At 39.0% G+C, this 24,493-nt stretch overlaps 3 protein-coding genes across 6 annotated transcripts in view; 2 read left to right on the top strand and 1 right to left on the bottom strand.

The window, feature by feature from the left end:
* LZIC (leucine zipper and CTNNBIP1 domain containing) overlaps positions 1-5,882 on the bottom strand; it is a 27,122-nt gene extending 21,240 nt beyond the window's left edge. Inside the window, exon 1 of the mRNA XM_013960483.2 lies at positions 5,839-5,882. The gene's annotated coding sequence lies outside the window, so the exon portion shown is untranslated. The remainder of the gene's footprint in view (positions 1-5,838) is intronic.
* On the top strand, positions 463-5,157 carry RBP7 (retinol binding protein 7). Its single transcript, XM_013960502.2, has 4 exons — positions 463-1,296; positions 4,043-4,221; positions 4,469-4,570; positions 4,919-5,157. The coding sequence occupies exons 1-4, from the start codon at positions 1,224-1,226 to the stop codon at positions 4,967-4,969; spliced, it is 405 nt and encodes a 134-aa protein (XP_013815956.1). The 5' UTR covers positions 463-1,223; the 3' UTR covers positions 4,970-5,157.
* A 3,217-nt stretch (positions 5,883-9,099) lies between the features above and the next one.
* The window catches only part of UBE4B (ubiquitination factor E4B), a 45,237-nt gene continuing 29,843 nt past the window's right edge, over positions 9,100-24,493 (top strand). For 2 of the 4 annotated variants that reach the window (XM_067311184.1, XM_067311185.1), the window contains exons 1-4: positions 9,100-9,216; positions 15,789-15,975; positions 21,985-22,120; positions 22,659-22,746. In XM_067311184.1, the coding sequence (XP_067167285.1) occupies positions 9,193-9,216; positions 15,789-15,975; positions 21,985-22,120; positions 22,659-22,746 (435 nt within the window). In that variant the 5' untranslated portion in view covers positions 9,100-9,192. Of the gene's footprint in view, positions 9,217-15,788; positions 15,976-21,984; positions 22,121-22,658; positions 22,747-24,493 lie in introns of those variants that run through there. The other 2 variants (XM_067311187.1, XM_067311186.1) reach the window with 2 other exon arrangements.

The following is a 24,493-nucleotide window of genomic DNA, read 5'->3' on the forward strand; positions in this document are numbered from 1 at the left end:
TATTTGAGTCCAAGGGAAATAATAATTTGCATTTCTCTGTGCCATTCCTAGTTTAGTATGTGTTAGAGAACAATATCCATTGCAAACAGGAAACATGCTTTGACGTTCTAATTTCCTACTCACATGATTCTGTGAGTCATATAGGCCAAAATGTCAGCTCCAAAAATGCAGCCAAAGTTCAGAGAAACTTAATTTTCTCTGCAAAATACGATCACTTAATTCAGACTAAACTGAGTTTATTAACAAGACAGTAAATAGATAAAAAATAGTAGCTAGAGATGAGTTTCCTCATTCAAGATTTAGAATACCAACTTCCCTTTTTACTGTAGTAGCAGCACAGCTGAATTTAAGACTGCACTTGACCATCAGTTTTGGGTGTTTATTTTAATGCAGCCTATACTGTGGTGGTCATTACTATCACATCTGACCACTTAAAATCTGGGATTAAGTTAATGCTCAAACATATGTGTGACTTTGGGAAGTATTGTTTTCCCCATTTTACAGATGAGGAAACTGAAGTACAAAGTTATCTAGCTCTCCTGTACTTAACAGCTCAAGAGTGCCTAGTTTTTCTGGATTATTAGATTAGTACTTCTCACTTGTTACAACAAAGCATACATTTTGCAAAACGTAACCACAGATGGAACGATTGCAAGCAATTGGACAATTGCATACATTCTAAAGGAAATGAAATCTCACTTCCAAATTCCTCATATATTCTTTCCCTTCCTCATATATTCCTTTCCTCATATATCCATGTACAGTTTAACAGTCAACACTTGTCTGTTAAAGTATATCATGCATTTACAGTGGGGAGTTCACCTTTTCACCAACTCAATGCAGATCATAAAGCCCCAGACCTAATACACACACAGGGAACCTCAGTAATGACAAAATCTGTCTGTATAAAGTATACAAGTATACAAGATGGACAGAAACTCTAAACCACTTCTTTGCTTCACAATCCGACTCCTGGGTTAATAACATTTGCTCCACACAAAGATTTCAGAAACTGTGAACTTTTCCCTCCAACCCGGCTGAAGCTGATCTACAAATATCCTCTCACCTATTGGCTCAGCAACAGTACCCCCCTCTCCATCAAAAAGCCCTTCAGATGTAATCCCACCCACAGTCTTCCTCATATAAGGCCTGGTTTAAAAACTGCCCTTTAATTCTTGCTTTTTGGTCAGAAATTGCCTGTATCTTCTTTTCACAGTCTGGCAATGCCTGTGGATTTCAGTGGAACCTGGAACCTTACCAGCAATGACAACTTTGAAGGTTACATGCTGGCCTTAGGTAGGTGAAAATATCTGATTCCACTCTTCCTCTCTGCCCCCTTACAAGTTCTCCTGAATTTTAGAGGAGTCTAAGTTCTTCTAAAACCTTAATATTGCTGAAGTTGTTTTTTGGGGGGTTTTTTGTTTGCTTGTTTGTTTTTCCTCTAAATAATAATAGAAGGATACAAGTATTATCCTACTCTTTGGAGGATCTTTGTTTACTGGTAAACATATAACATAATTATACTGCACCCTGTGATCCAAGTGTCCTTGTAGCTTTCAGGAATTTCTCTAGCTAGTGCTTGTTAAGGTAGAACTTATGGATAGCTTCCATTAGAGACAGCGAAGTGTTCTCCCTGTCCACTCAATTTCTCTTACTTTTGGGCATATTGTTATAGAAGCCTGAATCTAGGGCCGAGTAAACAATAAGTAAACAAAAAAAAAAATTCTTAGGTATCTGTCACTTCTAGGCACTTGTTTATCTTAGTGTCACTTATCTTTAAACAGCTTGCAAAAGGCATCTCTCATTGTGACCTGTGTGGGGCTGCTCAGCAGCTCCTCTAAATGTACATTTCGTAGTATGCTTGAAACTAACCTCTTACCTTGCTCAAATTTTTCATAGAGAGATACTAAAGATGCTGTAATGGGGAAACCTAGGAAAGTTCTTGCTACTTCATAGCTTCCTTGTGCAAAGTTGATTATAAGACTGTGACATTAGGTAACCCTATACACTACCTTCCTCTCCCCCCTCCCTGCAATCCCTTTCTGCCTTTTCAACTTGTACAAGCTAATGACTAGCAGTGTCTCGTTAGTTACTGTATGCACTAGAATACAATCTATTTTTTTTTGCCATATCTGTGCTGGATGACCTACTTAAATTGTCTAGCCAATATTCTTAACATGTTGAAAGAACTCTCCCTCTCTCCCTTTCTAATGCTGCTGTGTTATCTGTCAGAGAAATAATGTTCTTAAATCCTCTTTTAGGATTAATGAATGCTCTAAACATCTCAAGCAGCTTAAGGGATACATAATAATTTGAAATGCTGAACTACAATGGGGGTGAACTATCCAAATTCTCAAGACTTTTTACGCTTAAATTACGTGCTGATTTTGAAATACGAACACAAGTGAAAGGTGATTCTTTGCCAACTTATTATTGGGACTCTGTATTCAAACTTGAAAATAAAACCTCATCACAAGAGTACTTTTTTTTTCCCTCGAATAAAGCTTCCTAGTTTTAGGTAAGATGGAGTAATATATGCTCTTGTGTATTCATTTCTACAAAGGAAATAAAGCTTCAGTCTGTGCCTTGATAATAAACATTGTCCAGCTGATGTAAAAGTGTTTGTTTGTTTTTAAGACACAGTCACCAAGCTTGTGAAAATGCAATTTGTTTTCAGCATGTAATTGAGGGAAACTGTTCCTTAAAAGTCAAGGCAAAGAATCCTTCTGATGACTTATAATCCATCTTTACTTGCTTACTTCCACTTGTTTGCCAGTATATTTAATAAAACAAGAACTATGATTAATACTGTGGAGTTGGAATGAGAAACTAATCTGCCAGGGCATGGCATGAGGAGGTTAGTTACCTAATCAGCTGAGTAACCAGAGGGTTATCAATGAGAAGGCAGTGGCTACGCCAAGCCTAACTCTTCTTTCAGTTCAATAACTGAACCTCTGACATACAGATTTAGAAGTAGTTTGTGTTTATAAATACCCACTAAGCCTCAACATAGTCGTATGGCTGTTGCCAGTAGCAAGTTCAACCCTTTATGCTGAAATAAGACCACCATTAAACTTGTAACTGTATAAAGACATGACTGACAGATTCTGGCACTCCTGTGATGCATTCAGTGACAAAGTCGTCCTGTTTCAACTTAAACCACATGATGAACCATATGGTCCAACATGCGGTAGCTGAACACATTCTGTTAAAAAGACCACATAAACACAGGACCTTTTTCTGCTGGTCATATAAATGACATTTTATCTAGATGATGGTAAACAGCTAAACTGGTGTGTAGTCCCTCATTTTACCCATTCCATGTGCTTCCTAAAAAGGTAACTCTGAGCATACCATTGGGATGCTATATAACTGTTGCCTGCCAAATAGATGTCCTATTCTTCTAAAGAAACAAATGTTCACTAGAGAAAACCCCCAGGAGCACTGATTTAAGCTCAGTATTACCAACAACATCAGAATGCTGTTAAAGACCATTACAGACAATTAGGCAATATTTTGAAAAATATGATGGTTTCTAGTTGCACTTGAATGATGTCAATAGCAAGTGGCAGGTCCTGAAAATAAGACTAGTAGTTTCAGGACTGCTTTTCATCTGAAACTATTTAAGGTACAGGGTACAAAGATTCCTTGTTACTTTGTATGATGTATTTCATCTGACAAAGGGCAAGAATAGACATTCACTCTTCTCTGTAGCTAACAATTAGGGGGTCAGTCTGAGACCATGCTTCGGGGTGGGAGTGGGCTTTTTTCCTTTCTCCCACCCCCAGAAAAGACTCTTCTGACTTAGTTCTAGAAATCTTGCATAGGAATTGTGCAACACTTGCGTAAACTGCTTTCCAAAGAGTAAAATATTCAAGAACATGCCTTAAAGTATGCAACATATAACAGCTTAAAAAAAAAACTTGCATAGCTGTAAGGCCAAACTATCCCTAAGAAATGCTTCTAGAAGGAGCAAAGGTAAGTCTTGGGTGTCAGAATGGCTAGTGACCAATGCAACTTTTACATTTTTTTTCTCTTCAAGGTATTGACTTTGCAACACGCAAGATAGCAAAAATGCTGAAGCCACAGAAGGTGATCAAACAGGACGGTGATTCATTTTCTATCCATACTACTAGTACATTCAGAGATTACTTGCTCCAGTTCAAAATTGGAGAAGAGTTTGAAGAAGATAATAAAGGTCTGGATAACAGAAAATGTAAGGTAAGGCTGAACATATAAAATCAAGAGGCCATGATCAATCCTGATACTCGAGCTGAAATTGTTTCCGAATAGGTTCCTACCTCAGGGTTGCATTAGAAATTTTGAGTTATAAACAAGGAATATTACCTTTCCCCAGCAGTAGTATTAAGGGGTTTTTATCCAGGAAAAAAGGACACTCTAACAGATACACTTCAGGACTCAGAGACATAGAGAAATGCTTTTTTTCCTTTTGTTTCCTCTTGAACAGAGCCTAGTTACCTGGGACAATGACAAACTTGTCTGTGTTCAGACTGGTGAGAAGAAGAACAGGGGCTGGACTCACTGGATTGAAGGAGATGACCTCCATCTGGTATTTACTTTGATTCAGACTTGCATTAATTCTGTCTTTATTTGAAAGAAATAAGATCTATGTGGTCACAGTCTGCACAAGTTTTCTTCTAACTCTGCATATGTAATGGACAGTACACAGGGAGCACATTATGCTTTGGTTTAGTTTAGTTGGAAAAACTTTACTATCTTACTCTTCTCTCTTGGTCTTGTATAATTAAATTCAAAATGTCAAGCATAACTTATCAGCATGGCAGCCAATCAACTGCCAGTAGTCATAGAATATGATCTACGTTTAGAAATAGACCTTAGAAATGTATAGAACCTTTGATTACTAGATAAATATCTGTGGTCTCCTCTTTTTTGGTAGGAGCTTCATTGTGAGAATCAAGTATGTAAACAAATCTACAAGAGAGCTTGAATATTTGAGTAATGGTTCCTACATGGAAAGACAGCTACACACAGGAGACCATGGATCATCACTTGCAGCTATGGATACACAGCCAAGAATTCTGATTCCTTGTACCTGTTAACCCAAATTGTCTGATGTTTCTGGCTCAGGAAACGTTGTCTGCTGTTGCCAGTGTTAAAAATCTGATTTTTGCTAATAAACACTCAAAAATAAACCAATGTTAAGTGCCCATTTTCTGAATGTGTAAGAAAAGATATAGGTGACACAGCTTGGGCCTCTCTAAATCAAAACAAGAAAAACCTCCTATTCTAAAGGGATAAGCCAACATCAAACAAAATCAGAGGGGAGAGCTTAAAAAAAAATCTATGTAACTATACTCTGGGGCGGAAGAGAAATGAAGATGTTTAAGTGTTTGTTATGAGCTATATTCTGTCCATCTAGAAAGCTTTTAACTACAATAACTATGTTATTTGATTACTGAAGTTAAGTACACCCTTAACACAGCTCTGAAGGACAGCTTTTAGTTGTGCAATACACAGTGATGGGTCCTGCACTACTACATTCTTATTATTATTATTATTATTAGCTTTTGTACTTGTGCACTTAACACTTCACAACAGCTAATGTGCAAACACTAAAACATACAATGTATTAAAGCTCAGGTTGTGCTATGATTAGGCTAATCAAAGCAGACCACATAAATCTCTTATTTAAAATGCTTCTGTAAGATGCAGACTAGTAGTTCAGCAGAAATTAATCCCTTCTTTTTTTGTATCCTAAATGTGTAATGTAAAGTTCCATATTGCAACATAGTTGCTCTATTATCAAAATAAGTGAAGTTGAGCTTACTGGAGGTAAACAAATCTGTGATCACTTACTAGAACGATGAAGATGCATCTAAGTAATCCATGTAGATTCCAGTCTGCAAAGTAATTAAACACCATAAGAACACATCTAGTGTGAAAATAATGCTTCTTTACTTAAGATTAACTATTTGCATACTATAATTCTTACCCATTCAGTTAGCTTAAACTTTTCTCCTCTTCTTTTCTGACCCTGTGTACCATTGCAAAAAAAAGGTAGGTTTTATTCTGCCTTATGTATTAAGAGAAGTATATAAAATGTGAGCAGTCAAATCAACTTCTTAGTTACATATGAAATGAGTTTCTGCATAGTACTGGTAACATTAACATTGCAGCAGTTTTACCTCTAGTGGAAAAGGAGAAAAGAGTTTGATTAAACTTAGGTTAAGCATAGTCATTTAACTAGGAAATATTTTTTGTGTAGAAACTAAAGCTATCCCTGCCATTTTGAGAGATGATACATAATACAACTAATCTTTTGATTATTTCTTGCTCACTCTCAGCTCAGAATTCCTAAGGCTGTCAGCAGAGGTGGACAAAATCTGTTGAAGCTTGGACAGTTTTTCATTATTCTCCCATATAATTCCTAGAGGATTATGTAAATTTAAAGTAGTTTCCAAAACAAGAAGAGAAGAATTAGTATTCCTTATATGGTAAGGACACAGAAATTTGGAGGAAAAGGAGTAAAACTCCTGATATATAGTCTATGAAAGATGATAGTATTGGGATTCTGGAACTGTGATTAGCACTTCCTTTTATTTGAGGAGTGGGCGGGAAACAAATCCTAATGCTACAACGTTATTCTGCCATAAACACTTTCATGCAGCAAACCAGCCGTCACGGTCACCAGCACTAAAGCCATGCAGACTTTGCTATTCCACTAGATGGCACCTCTGGAACGTACTGCATCTTTATTTAAACTGTAAAGGCTCTCAGGAGCAGTATTTAAAATGTTAAATACTACATAAGCCACCAAAACCCACAGCTTTTAAGTTGTGCACTCCAATATGATATGCATGAGAAGCAATAAAAAAAAAAGTCACAATAGTGACCTTGAGAACTCTTTTTAGTAGAGAGTCCAAGTAGACATCAGAAAAATGCAGCCTCAGGAAGCCTGTATGATTAGAGGTAATACTTTGGTAGCAAGGCCTGCTATTAGAAAGTCCTTAGTACTAAAAATACAGAAGAGTTATCAGCAGTGATATGACTTTTTTCATCGCTACCTTCCTACTTCAACTTGCTGACCTGAAATGCAGAACTCACTTGAGGATGCTTTGGAGATCTCAAACCAGAGATAAACCAGATACTTCAGCAACAGAACTGCTTAGCAAATTTCACTTACAAATTAAACATGTTGCAATGCAAGGTGAACAAAGGGAACAGTCCTGCTTTCTGGAACTGAAAAAAGAAGAGACACAAACACAGCTTTTGCCAAGAAGGTATGCTCTTGAACTCTGGGATTGAAGGACAGGAACAAAACTCCCTAGGGAAGCATTTGAAAGGTTTTATTCAAAGGTGCTTTAGACCATTTCAATTATCTCATTACAGCTTTGATGGTGAAACTTTTCCAGCAACCAGTCTCTGAGTCTTTCAGTCAGTGCAACTGCTGACTTTGCATATTTTATGATTTTAGGAAAAAATAAAGAAGGCAAAATGAATAACATAATCCCAAGAAGATAAAGAAACACAAGACAAAGCATCAGTCAAAATCATTAATTAGATTAAGATAATGACAGGCAGAGGTTCAACAGAAAGACCAGCAGTAAATACTGTGATCTAATTATTTACAAAATAATTTATTCTCTATTCTGGGTAACTTGGTTAAGTCACAAAAAAACACTGTTTCTGTTCAAACACTTTTATATAAATACAGTAAGTTAAGGAAGAAGTGTACTGAAATGCAAGACCAAATATCCTATCTGCCTCATATCTGCAAAAAGTGATCTGGTCAGTTCTATTGCTTTACACTTATATGCAATGCTCACAAAAATATGTCTTAACTCTATTCCTTGTTCACACAGACTGATTTGCTTCTGTTTCAAGAATGTCCTGTTGTCCTCCTTTTATGGGATTCTTTCATTTCAGCAGCTGAGTCAAACTACGCTGCTACTGCGTGCAGCTTTCTATTAAGATCTTATTATTAGTGACTGTTCACCCCTGGGGCAACATCTGGTGATGCAACTCCCTCTTTTTTCTGCCCCTCTCCAAAAGGGCAACTTCTCAAAATCCTTCCCTTTTTCACCTTCGTGTATTAAAACTGATCTAACAAGCAGAGTTGGAAGTGAACATCCAATTTAAGTCAACCCAGCCCCTGGCTGTTTTGTTTCCATTCTAATCCGAGGCGACGTTCAGGGCGGGAGGGGGGGGAAGAGGAAAAGATGAAGGAAACAGAAATATTTTCCACAGTGATAGAAAAAAAAAGTAATTTGGAGGTATAAAGAAAGAGCTAGATGCAGAAAAGTTTGTGTTTTTACACAAGGAAGAAGGAAATACTTCAGGTTCAAACTACAGTTAGAAAGGGATGAGGCAGACAGTTTAGTAAACACTTGGAGCTTAGTGCCTTAGTCTGCCCGAGATATAGTACATAGATTAAAAAAAAAAAAAAGCAGTATCTTAATCATTTGTTACTGAGCAGAGGGTTAACACCTTAGCGTAGGCGAGCAGGGAAGGATCCAGCCAAACCGAAGGGCCTCGGCAGCTCGGCCGTTGGGGAGCGGCAGCTCCCGCGCGCCTCGCGCCCGCCTCCCTTTCTCGCCTTCCCCCGCTCCCCGCCCCGCCCCTAACGGCCGGCCCCGCCCCTAACGGCCGGCCTCCCCTCAGCGCGCGCCCCGCCCCCGTTGCCATGGCGCGCGCGGCGGGGGGAGGGGAGGGGGTTGGCCGCCCACCCCCCTCCCGCGCCGCCACGACGCGCGTGCCCGGCCCCGCCTCCGCGGCGCTGCCATTGGGCCGGCGCCGCGCGGAGCCCGGCATGCCCGGCTGCCTCGGCGGCGCGCGGCGGCCTCACGTGATCCCGCCCCAAGATGGCCGCCGCCGCCCTCTTGTTTTGATGAATAATCCCTGCGCGGGGCAGCGGCCGCGGCGCGGGCGGGGGCCGGGCCGGGCCGGGGCCGGGGCCGGGGCCGGGGCCGAGCGGCGCCGGCGGGCGGGCGGGCGGCGGGGCCGGGGCGGCTCTGCGGCGGCGGCGGCGGTAGCGGTAGCCGAGGCGCGGGCGGGCGGCGGGGCCGGGGGCGGCGGGGCGCGGCAAGGCGGGGCGCGGCGGCGCCGCCGCCCCGGCGATGCCCTTGTGAGGCGCCCGGGGGGCAGCGGCGGCGGCGGCAGGACGCGCTCCCGCGGGGCTCCCTCCCCCCGGTCACCATTAAGAGGACGGCGATGGAGGAGCTGAGCGCGGACGAGGTGAGCGCCCGGGGAGGCCGCGGCCTCGCCCCCCGCCCCCGCGCTGCCCCCGCGCACAAACTTTTCGCGGGGCCGCCGCCGCCTCGCCCCGGCCCCTCGCCCCCCCCGGCCTCCCCTTCCCGCCTGCGCGGGCGGCCCTCCCTGGCCTGCAGCTCCCTGGCCTCGCCTGCGCTGGTGGCTGGAAAAGCTCCATCTCCTTGCGTGGTAAAACACTCACTGTCTTCAACGTGTCTTCTTGAAACGCATCGGAGCGGGTTTGCCTCTTTCCTGAGTCTTGTCTTGATCTGCTTGCTTTTTTTTTTTTTTGATTTCTTGCTCTTTCATTTTAAAATCATAAGCGGCTTGCAGTTAACAGACACCATACACAGGGTAACGCAGGCTGTTCCTTCCCTTGGAAGGGTGTTTTTCTGCTTTTCTTAGGCGAAGACCTTATGCTTTGTTTGTCTGTTAGAGAACAGTCAGATGACTTCTACAGAGGTACCGATCAGGATATCAGGAGTTTCCCGCTGTCCCGGTGTAATATCCAACTTATGTACAACTTCAGATCCTCCTCCATCTGCTTCAAGCAGGTTTTCATATCCAACTGCATTATATGTAATGTGTGATTATCAGACCAGCTGCAGCATAGACTCATTGCTGTGCTTACACTCCAGGGATGACTGAAAGAAATGACTTTTATTCTGTACCGTATCTTATGGCTGGGTTGTAGGGCAAGGCGGCTGCTGTTGTCACTCAGGTTTGTATTCCAAAATGTTTTTGATTACCTTGTACATCATGATTTAGCAATCCTGCTGTGTTGCAGCCTGAACTAGGAGGAAAAGCTCCGTGATGTTTATTTTATGGGGGTCTTCATATACCTTGGAAGCATTGAGAAAAGGAGTAAAACTCCCATGTTGGGGACAGTGGGGGGAAGACACTGGTGTTGTAGTTCCTACTGTGCAAAAGCATCTGTACTAGGCATATTTCATGAGTACTGTGTTTATTTGTAATTATTTTGACCATTCCTTTAAGCTGCATCTGATGATGAGGTGTTTTGTGATAAATTTCAGAATAATTTGACCTATGTAAGCTTGTTTGTGTCACTGCTCATGTTAATTACTGACATCATCGAAAACGCTGCATCATGGAACTGAGGTTGCAGAAAAGGAGCTCTCCAGTAGGGACTCATCTCCCTTTGCTGGCAAAATGTTTGTTGCAACTGACTTAAAGTTTTTCCATGTCTTTTTGCTACAGTTAAGCTAGGACCAAAGCTGACCAGTCCTTTAGGTGACCACTTGAGACAAACATAATCTTATATCATTTTAAGAGAGTTATGCTGTCACTTTTTTTTTTTTTTTTTTTGCTAATGGACCCCTCATTGAAAAAGACCAAAAAAAGGCCAAGTTTATTTTAATGCCCTTCCAATTTACTGTTACTTGCGGCAGTGGACCCACAATCAAAGTTGAACTATACAGAAAAACAGCATTCTAAAATAAAACTTTCTATTCTATGTTATATGTGAATTCTATCTGGAAAAACTTTATTTGGTAGACACTGAAAGGAAACCAGTCAACTAAAGTTGAAGGTAATCATAGGCTGGATTATCTTCTTATATTGAAATACAATTAGGTATTATATATTGTGTGTGTGTGTATATATATATATATATATATGAATAATTGTCTGCAAATGGCTGAATTTTAGAATTTTAAGGTATTAACTTGTAACTTAAAAAGAGGAGAGACAAATACAGTTGATATTGGTTTTGGGGCCATAGAATATACTTTAACTTCAAGAGAATATTTTTCACTGCTTTCAACATCATTTATCCTTCTCTCACTGAAATTTTCTCAGTGTTTACTTTGTAAAAGCACCAGTTGTCATTCACTACAGCCCATACTAAAATCTTTAGGAGAGGAGAAGAGAAGATTCCTTTCTTGTGTGTGTGAATTTTCGCACAAGTGAAACCCTGATAGCACAGCAAAACCCTGATAGTTTTTCCTTTGCTATGTGTTCTAAGGTCTTGCATTTATGCAATATGTAAGATTTTGTCATAGAAACAATCATCATGTTTAGAAACAGTGAGAGAAAAGATGGCAGTTTTGTCTGTAGCTGAACTATACCAGAAAGATGTGAAAGTAAGATTATTTTCTGTACCATAACTCACTCACCAAGAACACTAAATATTTTATTTGGAATATATATCTCCTTATTTATATTGGAACTGTATTTCTTTTTTCTGGATATGCAGCTATATGATACAAAGTTGTGGCCAGCAACAATATTAATTGATTCTGGTTTAGTTGGTTGCTTACAAACTTTCACCTTTGTTGATTTAAGGCTTAAAGTTTGAATATTTCTAGTCCTGGTAATATGCTTTTTAAAATCAAAGGCCTTCCGTGATTGTGCTGTTTGGGATAGGGACTGACATCTGCTCAGTCAAGTGTGTGTCTAAGATGGGCACTGTTGTTCTTTGCGGTGATGCTAAAGAGCTGCTGCAGAAGCTGGGACAGTAGTACCCTGAGAAGAATGTGAGACCCTGTGAAATCCTCCCTTTTTTAATTTATATAAAAGAGGTAAAGAAAATGTGAAGCAGAAAAAACAGAAGAATGAGAGGTGAATCAGAACCAGGTCAGAAAACTGAGTTGTGGGTGTAAGATGAGAATAGGGACTCCATAGAAAAAAACAAAACCAAGCATGGCATAAAATGTGGAAGAATGGAGTGGACTTAGCTTTTTTTTTTTTTTTTTTTAACATTTACATACTCTTTTTGAGTAGTTTACAGAGCTGTATTTTCTGAATATAGACTGTGACCAGTGTGATCATATAATGAAGCATTTCTTAAACTAATTTGGCGTGTTGTAATGGATACAAGACAAATAAGGCCATCCATTCAAATGACCCTTTGTTATCCAGATTTGAAACTCTTCTTTGATGATGGAAGAATAAAAGTTGTCCCTTAGAATATCACTGAGCAATTGCCACCAAAGCAGGTGTTAATACTGAAATACTTTTTTCAACTGAAGGTTTGTGAGCCTGGGAGATTAATCTTCCTGGTTGTACCTTTATTAGTCTGCTGCATAAATAAAATTATCAGCTGACTGTCTTAAACAGGGGTGCTGCTTTTACATTGGGTGTTGTAGTGTGTCTAGCTTGATGGCTTTTAAGAAGTCCAGTAAGACCAGAACTATATGACTGAAAGTTACTCTTCCAGGCACAGTTCAGATGTGTCCAGTGAAAATTGTACTAATAAACAGCATGCCTCTTCCATTCAACCACTGGATTTTTCTCATTAATCACTTAAACTATATGTTATGGAGTTGTGCACTGTAGGGAGGATAAGCATTGTTTGTTCCAGACCCTATGTAATTGGTACCAAATAACTTGTCATTATTACATAAGACACATAACAGCTTGTCATATGTCACTATTGCAGCTAGCTATTGCTGAAATCAAGGGTTGGGTATTATTGAGGTACCCTAAAAGTTCTTAAGAAAATATTAAAAAAACCCAAGCTGCTTGTTTGTTCATGGTAATGTGGGTAGTAATTCAGTCTAAAGTGAAAGCAGGTCGCTTTGAACTCCTGCAATTCTTACATATGTATGATTTACTACGTGAAGGCAACAGGTTGGGGCCTAGTGCTATGCAGACAAGCCCTGTCTCCTGAGTCCCCATGTTGTGCCCCAAGCATAAAGCCGATCTTGCTTCCCTCTCACCTAGATGCTATTCAGTCTTCAGACACTAGTGACTGAACTTGACAGAAGGTGTGTTCGGTTTTACAGTCTAGCCTCAGACTTCTGTTTCAGCCTACTCCTTTGCTTTTTATAGCATAGTATCTTTCTGTTTCTCCCTCTTTTGTGTGTCTTACTTGGAAACTTTAGTTAAAACTACTTAGAAATCTTTAGATAAAATTATCATAGAAATCTGAAATTTGAGGTAAACCTAGAGGAATATGATAACTCGGGGTATCCAAGAACCAAATCCGGTCCTTTAACAATGGCTAAATGTACCCCCAAGTATGAAAGCTGTCTCTTTCAGTGCAAACACTCTCAGAGTTCATTTATATCTTATGTTAATTTGTTCAGTGGTGTAAAGGCTACGTATAATTTGCCTATCATATTTCAAGGTTTAGGGAGAAATCTTGTATTGGTTCTAATTGCAGTATCCTATCTCAAAGCAGCTCAGTAAAGAGCGCTGTGCTCTGTGTCTGTGCAAGATTATTTGCTGGATCCCCTTTTCAGAAGCTTCTTCAGGGCAGGTTACAATCTGAATGTTGATCCCTAGCAAGATAGATGGTTGATGGACTCAGAGAGTGGCAAACACAAGCCAGGAAGTTCAGCTTAGCATCCTCCTGTTTCAACAGCAATGATTACGGCTGGTTTTGACTTAACTTCTGCATTGATGTAGTCTAGCACTTTGAGTGGAGGAGTGTTAAGTGGCACAAAAGACCTTGATTATCTGCTTGAAACGGGGAAATGATGAAGAGGGTCTTTATGCAAATCATAGGCTGTGAGGGATATGACCTTGTTTTGAGTAATCAAGGTTTCACTGTATTTGAGAATACATTGATAAATATGTTGATTAACGCTAACATTTGAGTATATTTGCCTATGTCTTTCTCCTCACATGTTCCCAGTCTGAAGTTCGGAAGGAAATACCTAGCAAGAATAAACATGAATACTTGTGCAAAAGTTTCACATCACACTAATTTTCTTGCTAAAGAATTATTATTCATCTTTCTCTTTCAGCCACTTCTGCATATTTGGGAGGGTTGTGTGTGTGTTTTTCTCCTCCTTCCCATTCCTGCCTGCCACTTCCATGTCTGAAAAACATGGTTGTGGGTTAATTGATTGGTAAAGAAGCAGCTCTTAAAACCTTAATTCAGCCCCCAATTAGATTACAAATTCATCTGGGTGGTTTTGCGGATTATGTTTTTTTGGTACAGCTTTGTGAGCAATGCACGCTTCATTTCGATTGAGCAATAGGGAAAACAGATTTGGGGATGTGTGGCTGAAGTTTTCTCAGGTATGCTCTGAGCACTGAGATGCTTTTACAGTTTTGCAGATAAAGAGCTGTGGAGAAAAATTACCTTATTTTTTACAGAGAAGCTAATAACAGTTTCTGCTTATGGCAGAACTAAACAATGTATTTATGCAATAATAAGGTCCCCTCTTTTGCTTTAAAAGGAAGAGGGATTAAGATGTTCTATTCGTAGCCTTTTCTCTCTCTCTCTTTTTTTTTTTCCTCTAAAAACAAAGAAAGGATGTATTTTCTCACTGTCTTCCATATTCATGTGGTGACACCAGTCATGGAGGAGATGTTTTTCCAGACGCATTTTTTCCCACAGTTCTTCAAGTCTGATTTAATCTGATCTGTTGGTCTTCTTCCTCTTGGGGAAGGTTTCACAGGCCCTTAAAAATTACTACAGTAATGTGGCATAGACATTGAATTGACACACATCTTTTGTTTGCTCTTTCACTTGCTTGGCAGTTCTTCAGGATTATGAGCAGAAGTGATAAATGATACATTACATTCAACAGTTTTGTATCATAATACAAATAGCAAGTAACATGACTGGCTTATTTTTGCAGGGAGTGAACCCCCTCAGATATGATACTCTTCTTTTGTGATAGGTCTAATCCTAGCTGAAACAGTAAGTTTTAGAATCAGATCCTCTGAGGCAGCCTGTGATAACAGATAATTTCTCATCTCTGCTTTGCATCTATTCTTCAAGTTTCATGGTTATAAATGATGACTTTGATAGGTTTTATTTTGTCTGTCCATTTCTTTCTCCTATATGGTATTAGTGTAATGCTGTCACAGACTACCTTTAATAAATCAGCTCAGAATAGTCTTCTGAAGTCAGATTTTGAAGGCAGGTGCTTCTCTATCTTGTTGCTGGTAACATGCAAAAACTGATCTTTAAATTCCGTTTGGTGCAGTGTCTCTAGGTGCCGAGAGGAGGTTATTTACTGTCTTTGATTACTTCCCAAAATGCCCCTGTCCAGCAGATAACTTGAGAGGTTTTAGTGTTACGGGTCTGTTTTGGATGGAATTGGCCGTTAGTCTTTTTAAATAACTTTCAGCTGGATCTTCTTTAGCACAGATGCTTTTATTACTATTCCACACTGAAATTAAGTCAAAAGTCACATTCATATTGTCCCTTTATCAGATTAATGCAGTTTGTTTCATCAAATGCCAAAACAAATCAAGAGGAGTGTTACAAGTTTTGAAACTGCTGAACAGTAAATGTTAAACTTGTCTTACACAACCATTTGAGGGACAAACACAGAGTTCTCCAGCGGAAACAGCCTTCCAAGACAGCAAATACATACTTCAAGTACAAACATCAGAGATGTTTTAACGTTGTCACAAAGAGCACAGAAATGGCCTTAAGGATCAGCTCCAGCAAGCAGGTTGTCATGAAAATCTTCTGTGTTTGCAGTTTCACTGGAGTGGATATGCGTGTCATCCAGAAGGACCAAAGGGAGAAATAATGTGTGTGTGTGTGTATATGTGTGTGTGTGTGTATATATACATATGTGTTGCATACAAATATGTGTATTTGCTGTTGCTTTATTTCCCTTGCTCAGATTCGTCGAAGGCGCCTTGCTCGGTTGGCAGGTGGGCCATCTTCCCAGCCCAGTACGCCACTTACGTCACCCCAGCGAGAGACCCCACCTGGACCACCTGTAGTAGCACCAGCCCCGGGGCCATCCCACAGTCTAGGCCTAAATGTCCATAGCATGACCCCAGCTACCTCTCCAATTGGTGCATCAGGTAGGTTGGCATTGGAGTGGCAAAAACCATTTGTGTGTGTGTATATACTGCAGGCTGTTATGTGACTCCTTTTGTTTAGGGCAAGAATACTATTGCTTGTGTTATTTCTGTTGTTACTGAAAGTAATCTGCGAAAGAAATATTTTAAATTGATGAATGAAGGTACTTTAGTTTTCATTTTGCAATCCGTAAATGGTGAGATATGATTGTTTTCTGGGTATCTGGAAATGAAGGCTGGTACTTTAAAATACAGGGTACTGAAGATTGATTGAAGTCTGTAGTACAGTTTTAGATTAGCTTTCTTTTCAGAATGTTCTACCAAGGAGGTAGGAAAAAATTCAGTCTTGCAACACAAGTTTTTATTGATTTGTTTCTAGGTACATTTAGCAATCAGTCCCAAGTTCATTTCTGATCTTTAATTACTAGGGTTTGGTGCAATTAGAAATAGTGTGAACTGTGACTGTACATTGTCCACATAAGAATACAGAACTTACTTTCTCATTTGTGTTACTCTGCAATGTTTTTGGAAAATAAGTGTTGCTAATTCCGGTATTTACTGTAATGAATACAAGTAGGAGATTTACAAATGGTAGCTGCTTCAGGAGATATGGATAATGTCTGATCCACTAAAATCGTACAAATACAGAAAGCATGGAAAGTCGTGAGGGTTCCTATGTTGAGAGGCAACGAAATGATAATATTTTTATATATAATACTACTTTTGACATTAAAATTGATTTTAAACTTCTATATCTTGGAATTCAAAACAGGTTGGCGTGTTTCTCCAGTATTGTGATCTTTATCTGCAATCTTAAATAACATTGCATGCTTTGTGTTGGTAAATTAACTGAGCATCACAAAACCTGTCTCGGAGTGGGTATGTTAAGATTGTTTAAAACAAGTTTTCTGTGTGATTTCTAACAATTTGATATTGATAATAGTTTTCTGATGCTGCTTGATAAGCACACATAATTATATTTCTTATCTATTTACTTACTTGCTTCCTGAAAATTTTTTTCCCTTTAGCAAATGCATGAATTTACAAGCTTCCAGAAGACTAGATATCTCCTAATTTTATTATTTACAGTGCTGTTCTGAAGTATCTAGAATTAACTGCTTCTGTTTATCTTGTTGCCCTGTACCCAGGCCAGGCCAAAGACAAATTATCAAAAGCATTTATTGGGAAAAGCTCATTGCAGTTGTAATATGACACTGCATATTGTCCTCATGATTATAGACAGCAACCCAGAAGCAAAGGTGACTTTTTAGCCCAGTGCAGAGTTCACTTACAGCATTCATTCAGCCTGTGGTTACCTGACTATTTTAATCCATCTTAGGTCTGGCTCTGGCTGAAAGAGGTGCTTCTTGCTGCCTCTCTTTCTGCAGCTGTGAGGTGAGGTAGATCATGGACTTAATCCAGGTGAAAACTAACCCAGGAAAAATAAATGATTAGTTTTCAAAATACAAGGTCCTGATCCATTTGACTGCACAACTGTATAAACACTAATGGCAACACAAGAGGAGTGGAAATGTGTACCTGAAGGTAAAAATGTTTACGTATTGCATCTGGGTTTGTTGTTTAAAGTGGTGATATAGCCAAGCCCTTACAGACTTCTGTTTTACGAATTCATCCATCCACACTAGACAACGCCTAATTAAACAGGCTAGATTGTTTGATGGCCAGAAACAGAAGGTACCTAGTCACAGTGTAGTGTTTGCTTCCTGCAGTGCCAGTCATTGCAGCAGTTTGATAATGCACACTTTTTCACACCAGAATAAGAGATATGGTTAAATTATGGAATAGGTCAGGAAAAAGTGTTCACAACTGATTACCTGCTGTATTTATTTAGCATTGAAGACTTGGCTAACACTGTGCAGTTTGCAGAGTTCCTTTGCAGAGGTAGACTAAAATGACTGCAGAGAATTTTAATTCAATTGGGCGTGCAGAGAGTAGCTCCAGCAGAATAATGTCCTTGTAAGCATCCCTTTTTGTAAGAAGTTACATGTCATAGTGAGATCAGGCTTATGCATCCATTTTGTGGAAAATGTGATAATTATTTCATGTGCATTTTGAAAATATATTGGAGAGCCTAAAAATAAAACATTAATGACAGTCACACATACTGGGTATGCAGTCTTTGTAATTTCTGCATGTTTCTGTATGCCGTTGTGCTTCCATTTGATTTATCTTACTTTTTTAAGGGAAGACTGCAATTTCAAGTGTCATGTGTTTTATTGTATACCTGATCCAGCAAAGTGCAGATGCAAGTAAATTCTGGAAATTTTGTTGTAAAAAGGTGGTAGGTAGGACAGTTGGTTTCAACAGACCTGTTAATGAGTGCTGCAGTATAACCATTGAAGTACTTCTTCCTGGTAGTTGGAGTAAGACCCCAAGGTAATGTAGAATATTCCTTTGCACATCTTTAGCCAGATTATTTAGCATGATGTTTGCTCTAGTACCCTTATCCACCAAATTTCTCTTAGCAGGCTTTTTCTTTGGGGAGTGGGAGGAGGAGGAAGGATTGTGCCTTTGCTTGACTTGAGGAAGACTGCCCCTTTTTAATAAATTGATGATGTACTGAAAGAAAACAAGACTGTAACTGGGAAATCTTAAATCGGTGGAATATTGGAATACCTTGCTGAAGTTAACCTTCCCTTGCCTCCAACAGCATATTTCTGCTAGGTTTTATCTCTAGAAGAACTGCATCATTGAAGTTACCCTTTTGAAAGTTGCTTTTATATAGATTTACCCTTACTGACCTAACTGACTCCATTCAGTTCAGAGGCTATATCTGATACTTCTGTATCCCTGGGTTTTTGTGGAGAGACTGTGCTAGTCTTTCAGGCCTGTGCCTCCTGCAACGACTTCCGGAGTCAAAGTTGTAATGTGCACCCCTAAAATTCCTGGGCTGGAGGAAATAGTTACCCATTTAGAAGTTAAGTGGAGTTTCTTTTCTTGACATTTCCCTGCTTCCTGGGTGAAATCTTTTGCAGACACCTAATATTGACAAATAGGTGGTTAAGCAAAATCTAACTTTTCTTGGAGGATCTCAGTTCCTATCTCTGTTCCTCTTTTTATAGTGAAGGCTTACTGGGCTTGAGAATGTTGTTTAGGGCTGTAGCAGAATATTATCATTCATTCATAAACATGTTAACCAAAGCGTAGAAGCTCTGAACGTAACCAAGTAAAATGTAAATTAAGCATGTATTTTGTGGTAGGTGCAAGTTACATTTGCATTGTATTTTGTCTTAGTATACCTTAGAGTGCTTTTACATGTCTTCAGTTATAGAACATAGGTGTTTGGATAATCTACTTGTTAAGTTCTTTTCCAAATACCAATGCAAATTAATTTCACCTCACACTTTTTTGTCTTTTTTGCCTTTTATCTGAATATCTGAGTGTTTTCCAGATACTGACTAATCTTCAAAATAAGATAAGGAGGAGTTAAATATAAACTGCTTTTATAGATAAGGAAGTAGAACAAGAATTTCTAAGCAGAACAGACCGGATGAGAACTCGGAGCCTCTCTGCTCTCCTCTGGTCACCGCACTGCATGGCGTGTGTAACTCAGTGGCCAACATCCAACACCCACTAGAAATTTCATGTTACTAATTGCAAGAATGTTCTTCATCTAGCCTGGATACAGACTACTTAAACAGCATTCACACTAGCATGTGTTGCTTATGCAGATAATAAGATATAACATTGATGCATGAAATCTTTCACATATGTGGATTAAAAAAATGGGCCAAAAATAAGTTAGTCTTGTACTTGTGCAGTTCTTGGCAAGTGACATCTGTTACTCAGGATTAAACCATCACACTTAAACTTGAGTGTTCACATGCTTTAAAAACAGTAAAAATGTAATGTTATATTTTGGTAGAATGAAGTACCTTTTCCTACTTCCCATGCTGCATATCTAGTTGTTCTTCAGCAAACTGTCTTCTAAATGGGATTTTTTTTTCTTTCTGCAGCTTTTTCTATAAAAATGAATTCTGTTTCAAGACTTAGAAATGCTTTGAGAAGGATGCACTAAAACTAACAGCTTGTGTCAAAGAGCATAATCCTGATCGGTTCTATTTGGCTACCGCTACTGTTAACTTCAGAATGCGTTACTGCCATAAACACAGGACAAGCTTGCGCTTTTCAGTAGTAACACTGAAACACAGCTAGTTGTGGAATTTAAAAATAAGTTGTCAATCTAGTTTTACACTTTTTACCTGTAACCTAATACCATTTGGGGGAATGTCTTGTAAACAGCAGGCAGAAGAACCCAGAGAAGTGAAATTCACTACTGCTTTCATTTTAAACAGACAGAATAGTAATATCTTTTTCTGTAAAATCTCCTTCAAAGAGTCTCTTTATTGACATGCAGATATCTGACATTGTAAGCTGCAACTGTAGTGTCAATTAATGCTATTTTATTATTAATCATGACTTGAACCAGTGTAACTAAGCACAAATTTTAGGAACAGACTCCACTTGAGAGGTCTCCTTACAGATGCTGGTAGAACTCATTCAGCTTCAATTGCTATTGAATGCAAGGCTTTTTCTGCATTATTTGGAATTATGCAGATAACTTTCCTCCTACCGTGCCAGTATCTAATGCTTCTCTGAATAAGTATTCACGCTAAGTGAATCCATCTGTTCATACCCTGAAGCTCATCAGCTACACTCCAAAGCCGTGTTTTATATTGCTCTTCCTGTTTGCTGGGTGTGCGCTTAGTAGTGTATATTGTTAGGACTTCCTGGATGTTTATGCTGTTTTTGTGCAGAACTGCAAGGAAAAATGCTGATTATTTCTCAGTACATTGTGGGATGATTTGTCTGATGGGGAAAAATGTGAGAACTTGAGTTAGTTTAGCCTTATAGCTTCACCTGTGTTAACTGGCATACAGTGTGAAGTCATATTCTGGTAGCACTGACTGTAGAGGGGCCTTGGCAAGGTCTTAGGGTAGCATCAGTTTGCTACCAAGTTTAGCCTTTTTACCTGCCCATAATAGGCAGAGAAGCTGCTTCTCATTGGTTTTGATCATGGCGTTGGGGTGCTGCTCAGGCAGCCTGAAGAGAGCCATTAGCAGCTTCTCTCAGGTGTGAGATGTGGGAGAGGGGAATTACTTTCTGTCAATCCAGTCATAAAGATGAAAATGAATTTCCATATTATCTGTTCATGTTGCAGATGTTGGGGGAAGGGTGCATATATGAATTATTTCTTTATACAGAGACAGTTGAAGCTACATGTTTGTAACATTCTTGAAAACTTTTTTGAAATTTGAACTTGGCAGCGATTTTGCTCTTCTGTGACATTATTAAGCGACTCATTTTTTAAATTAAAGTTTGTTTTTTAACTTTATTTTTAACTGCATGTATAATGATTTTTTTTTTTAATTGACCTGTGTTTCAAAATCTCACTGTGAATTGACTTGCTCTTCCAGTGGTCACCCTGAAATTTTCAGTGGGTTTTGCTTTTTAGCATATGGATTTGATGCACATTTCTCACTTGATGAGGTTGGAAGAAGGAGGAAGCATGTGAGTAAAAGGACATTGTGTCCCTTTCTCTTCCCTCCAGCTTTCTTCTGAGTACTGTTATAAATACATGCTAATTTATATATTTTGCTATAGTTAAGTAAGTATTACTAAAGCCTGACATCATTCACATACTTGGACCGTATTTAGATTTAAAAACCAAAGAGTTTTCCAGTGCTTTTTATTATGGGAGTGAGTCTGAGCACTATATGGCTGCAAATTCAGTTTTGTTCTGCTGTGTTATAATGCAGGTAAGCAGTCCTATAGTGCTACTGTAGATTGGCAACGGCACGTAGAGAATGTGATTCTGTGGTCAAGTATGAATATTATTAACATTTATTTCCCAATGCATTACTGAGAATGCTTAAGAGATGGATTGAAAAATAGTATCCAGAATGGCACTTCCTCTCCTTTTCCATCCCAGTAATTGTGTAATGCCTTCCCATCTCTGTAGTAGTAATCTTGGTGGTGCCTTTTCTTTAGGAGTAGCCCACCGAAGCCAGAGCAGCGAAGGAGTGAGTTCACTCAGCAGTTCTCCATCTAACAGCCTTGAAACACAATCTCAGTCTCTCTCTCGGTCTCAGAGCATGGATATTGATAGTGTCTCCTGTGAGAAAAGGTAAAACATGCAGCTTGTATAAGCTGACAAATATTGCACTGTGCAATAATAAAAACCACTTACACAGGAAAATATTCTGTTATTTTTCACTTCCAACCATGTTAATACAATAGGTTTAAATGTTTAAAAATGATGCACTGTTTAGACCATTGTAATGCTTTTCTAGTCTGATTTTAATGGGAATTCCTATCTTAAAATGATAAAAGATGAAACATCATCTTAGACATTAGGGGATGAGCATGTCTGGTGGGGTTGATTCAGCTACTCTATTTAAAAAGAAAAGATTGTGGGATGTGATAGCTCTGTGTTTCATATTGCCTGCTGAAGAAATTTAATATTTTGTTTCTTGGATTCAAAATAAATGTAGTATGAAAAGCCTTTAACAACTAGTGACTTTTAATTGCTATTGTGGATATGGCTACTGCAGTTGCATTGGTTCTTTCTCTGCTGCTTTTACCTAAGGTGACGTTCCTGCAGTCAGCATCTTACAGAGGAGCTTTCCGGAAGTTTATGGGCTCTTTTCTTATTTCCCTTACAGTATGTCCCAGGTAGATGTGGATTCAGGAATTGAAAATATGGAAGTCGATGAGAATGATCGCAGAGAGAAAAGGAGTTTGACGGATAAGGTTAGTCCATTCTATGTTGGCTGTTTTCTTCCAGGCAGTATGTGTAGGCTCTCTGTTGTAACCTTGAGCTCTTGCATGTCATGGGAAAAACTGTTCAGATTATGCAGTTTAGTGTTAAAGATGCTGCTTTTTTTGTTGTCAGTGTAATGTACACTTCTGTTTTGTAAAAGGTTAGTTTTGATTTATGAAGACTTCACCTCAGACTCGGTAAATGTTGCCTTTGCTTATGTTACTGTGTTTTCCTTCACTGACATAGCCTTGTACAGCTGCCAGTTTTGCAGGCCGTAATTTTCCTGGGTTTTGCCTTGTGTTCTCTCCAATCTCAAAAAGAGCCAAGTTTTTCGGAGAAACTTTATCAGAACTGTGTGTGGGTAACTGTCCCCCGTGATGGAACTGAAATGGGAGCAAAGGATTTAGAAGAGTGATGCAGAACCTTAGCTTGCAGTGAGTTATCTGAGAGATCATGTAGCCCTATGTTTTGAATAGGTGCTTTTGGGAGGATGGAACTAGCTTTCAAATGTCATCTATGAACAATTTCATGACTAAATTTTCTTGTTAAAATTTGGGGGGGGGGGAACCTCATGAGTATCAAAGCTGCATTGGAATCGTCTCAGAAATAGGTTTATGTATGATACTTTCAAATTCTGAAGAAAATGTTTTCATTATATACCTTACAACGTGACCTTTTCATGTCCAAATCATCAGATCTTTGTTTTGATTTTAATACAGATTAGGCCTGTAGAAATACTACTTGAGAGGGATAATTTATAACCATTTTGAAGATTACGTTCCAGCTTATTGTATAGCGTCTAGAGATCTACTAACAAACTGCTATATCAAATGTTCTCTATGCTGAAGTAATGCTTTGCAGTAAGATAGTGTTCTTAATAATATTCTAAGAAAATAAGTAAGAGTATTCAGCTATCAAAGTTTAGACAGGAGCTAAAACACTTTAAAGTAGAAAAAGGAAAGCAGGTTCAAAGCTCTGATTCACTTTTAAGATTTTCTTCTGTCATTTGATTTTAAGGCCCATGTGAAATAAAGCAATAAAGAAGTGGGACATCAGTGTAGTCAAGAGAGGTTTCCACAATTCTTGCAGTGCTCATTAAATGCCTTTGTTTATTCCTGCACTGTCAGTAATAAGCTCAGTTGGTAAAAGCCTGGCTTAAAGCCATATAGCAATAACCCTGCTGCAGAATCCTTTCCAATCAATTCCTAGCTGCAAACCAGGCAGTCAGACAGCTTGCATTGTGCTACTGTGAGATAAATAGCTTGGAATCAAGGACAATCTTGAATGGGGGGCCCAGTGGAAAGTAAAATAAAGCTTTGCAAAGTTGGCTCAATTCCTCTAACTTTGCGATGTCTCCAAATGAGTAAGTGGAAAGGAGACAGTGTAGTTCTCATTTAAAAGCAAGAATTTTTCTTGCCTGGTTATCTGGATTGAAATAGTCTTAATAATAAAACTTTTTCTAGAGAAATAGATAGGAGCAGTAAAAGTATATGAAATAGCTGTAGAATACTAGTGGAGTGATTATGTCAAATAAAAATGTATTAATGTGCCATAATTTCCAGTTTATTAAATAGTTTGTGAAGAAAAGTTTTGAAAAGGATACAGTTCTGGTAGTTGCTGGAAATTGATGATGAATCTAGGCTTACCCTGGGGCCACTATGTGATGTCAGATCTAAAGAAAAATGGAGGTTTTTTTAAATGGCATCTTTGTTTTTTCAGCATACATTTTGTTCTTTC

The sequence above is a fragment of the Apteryx mantelli genome, chromosome 26, assembly GCF_036417845.1.
Source record: "Apteryx mantelli isolate bAptMan1 chromosome 26, bAptMan1.hap1, whole genome shotgun sequence".
In the NCBI taxonomy this organism is placed as follows: Eukaryota; Metazoa; Chordata; class Aves; order Apterygiformes; family Apterygidae; genus Apteryx; species Apteryx mantelli.

Excerpts from the sequence above, each read along its gene's own strand:
- RBP7 (XM_013960502.2), top strand. The coding sequence starts at position 1,224 with ATGCCTGTGGATTTCAGTGGAACCTGGAACCTTACCAGCAATGACAAC. Across the intron at positions 1,297-4,042 it reads AGGTTACATGCTGGCCTTAG|GTATTGACTTTGCAACACGC; the intron begins GTAGGTGAAAAT and ends TTTCTCTTCAAG. Across the intron at positions 4,222-4,468 it reads TGGATAACAGAAAATGTAAG|AGCCTAGTTACCTGGGACAA; the intron begins GTAAGGCTGAAC and ends CCTCTTGAACAG.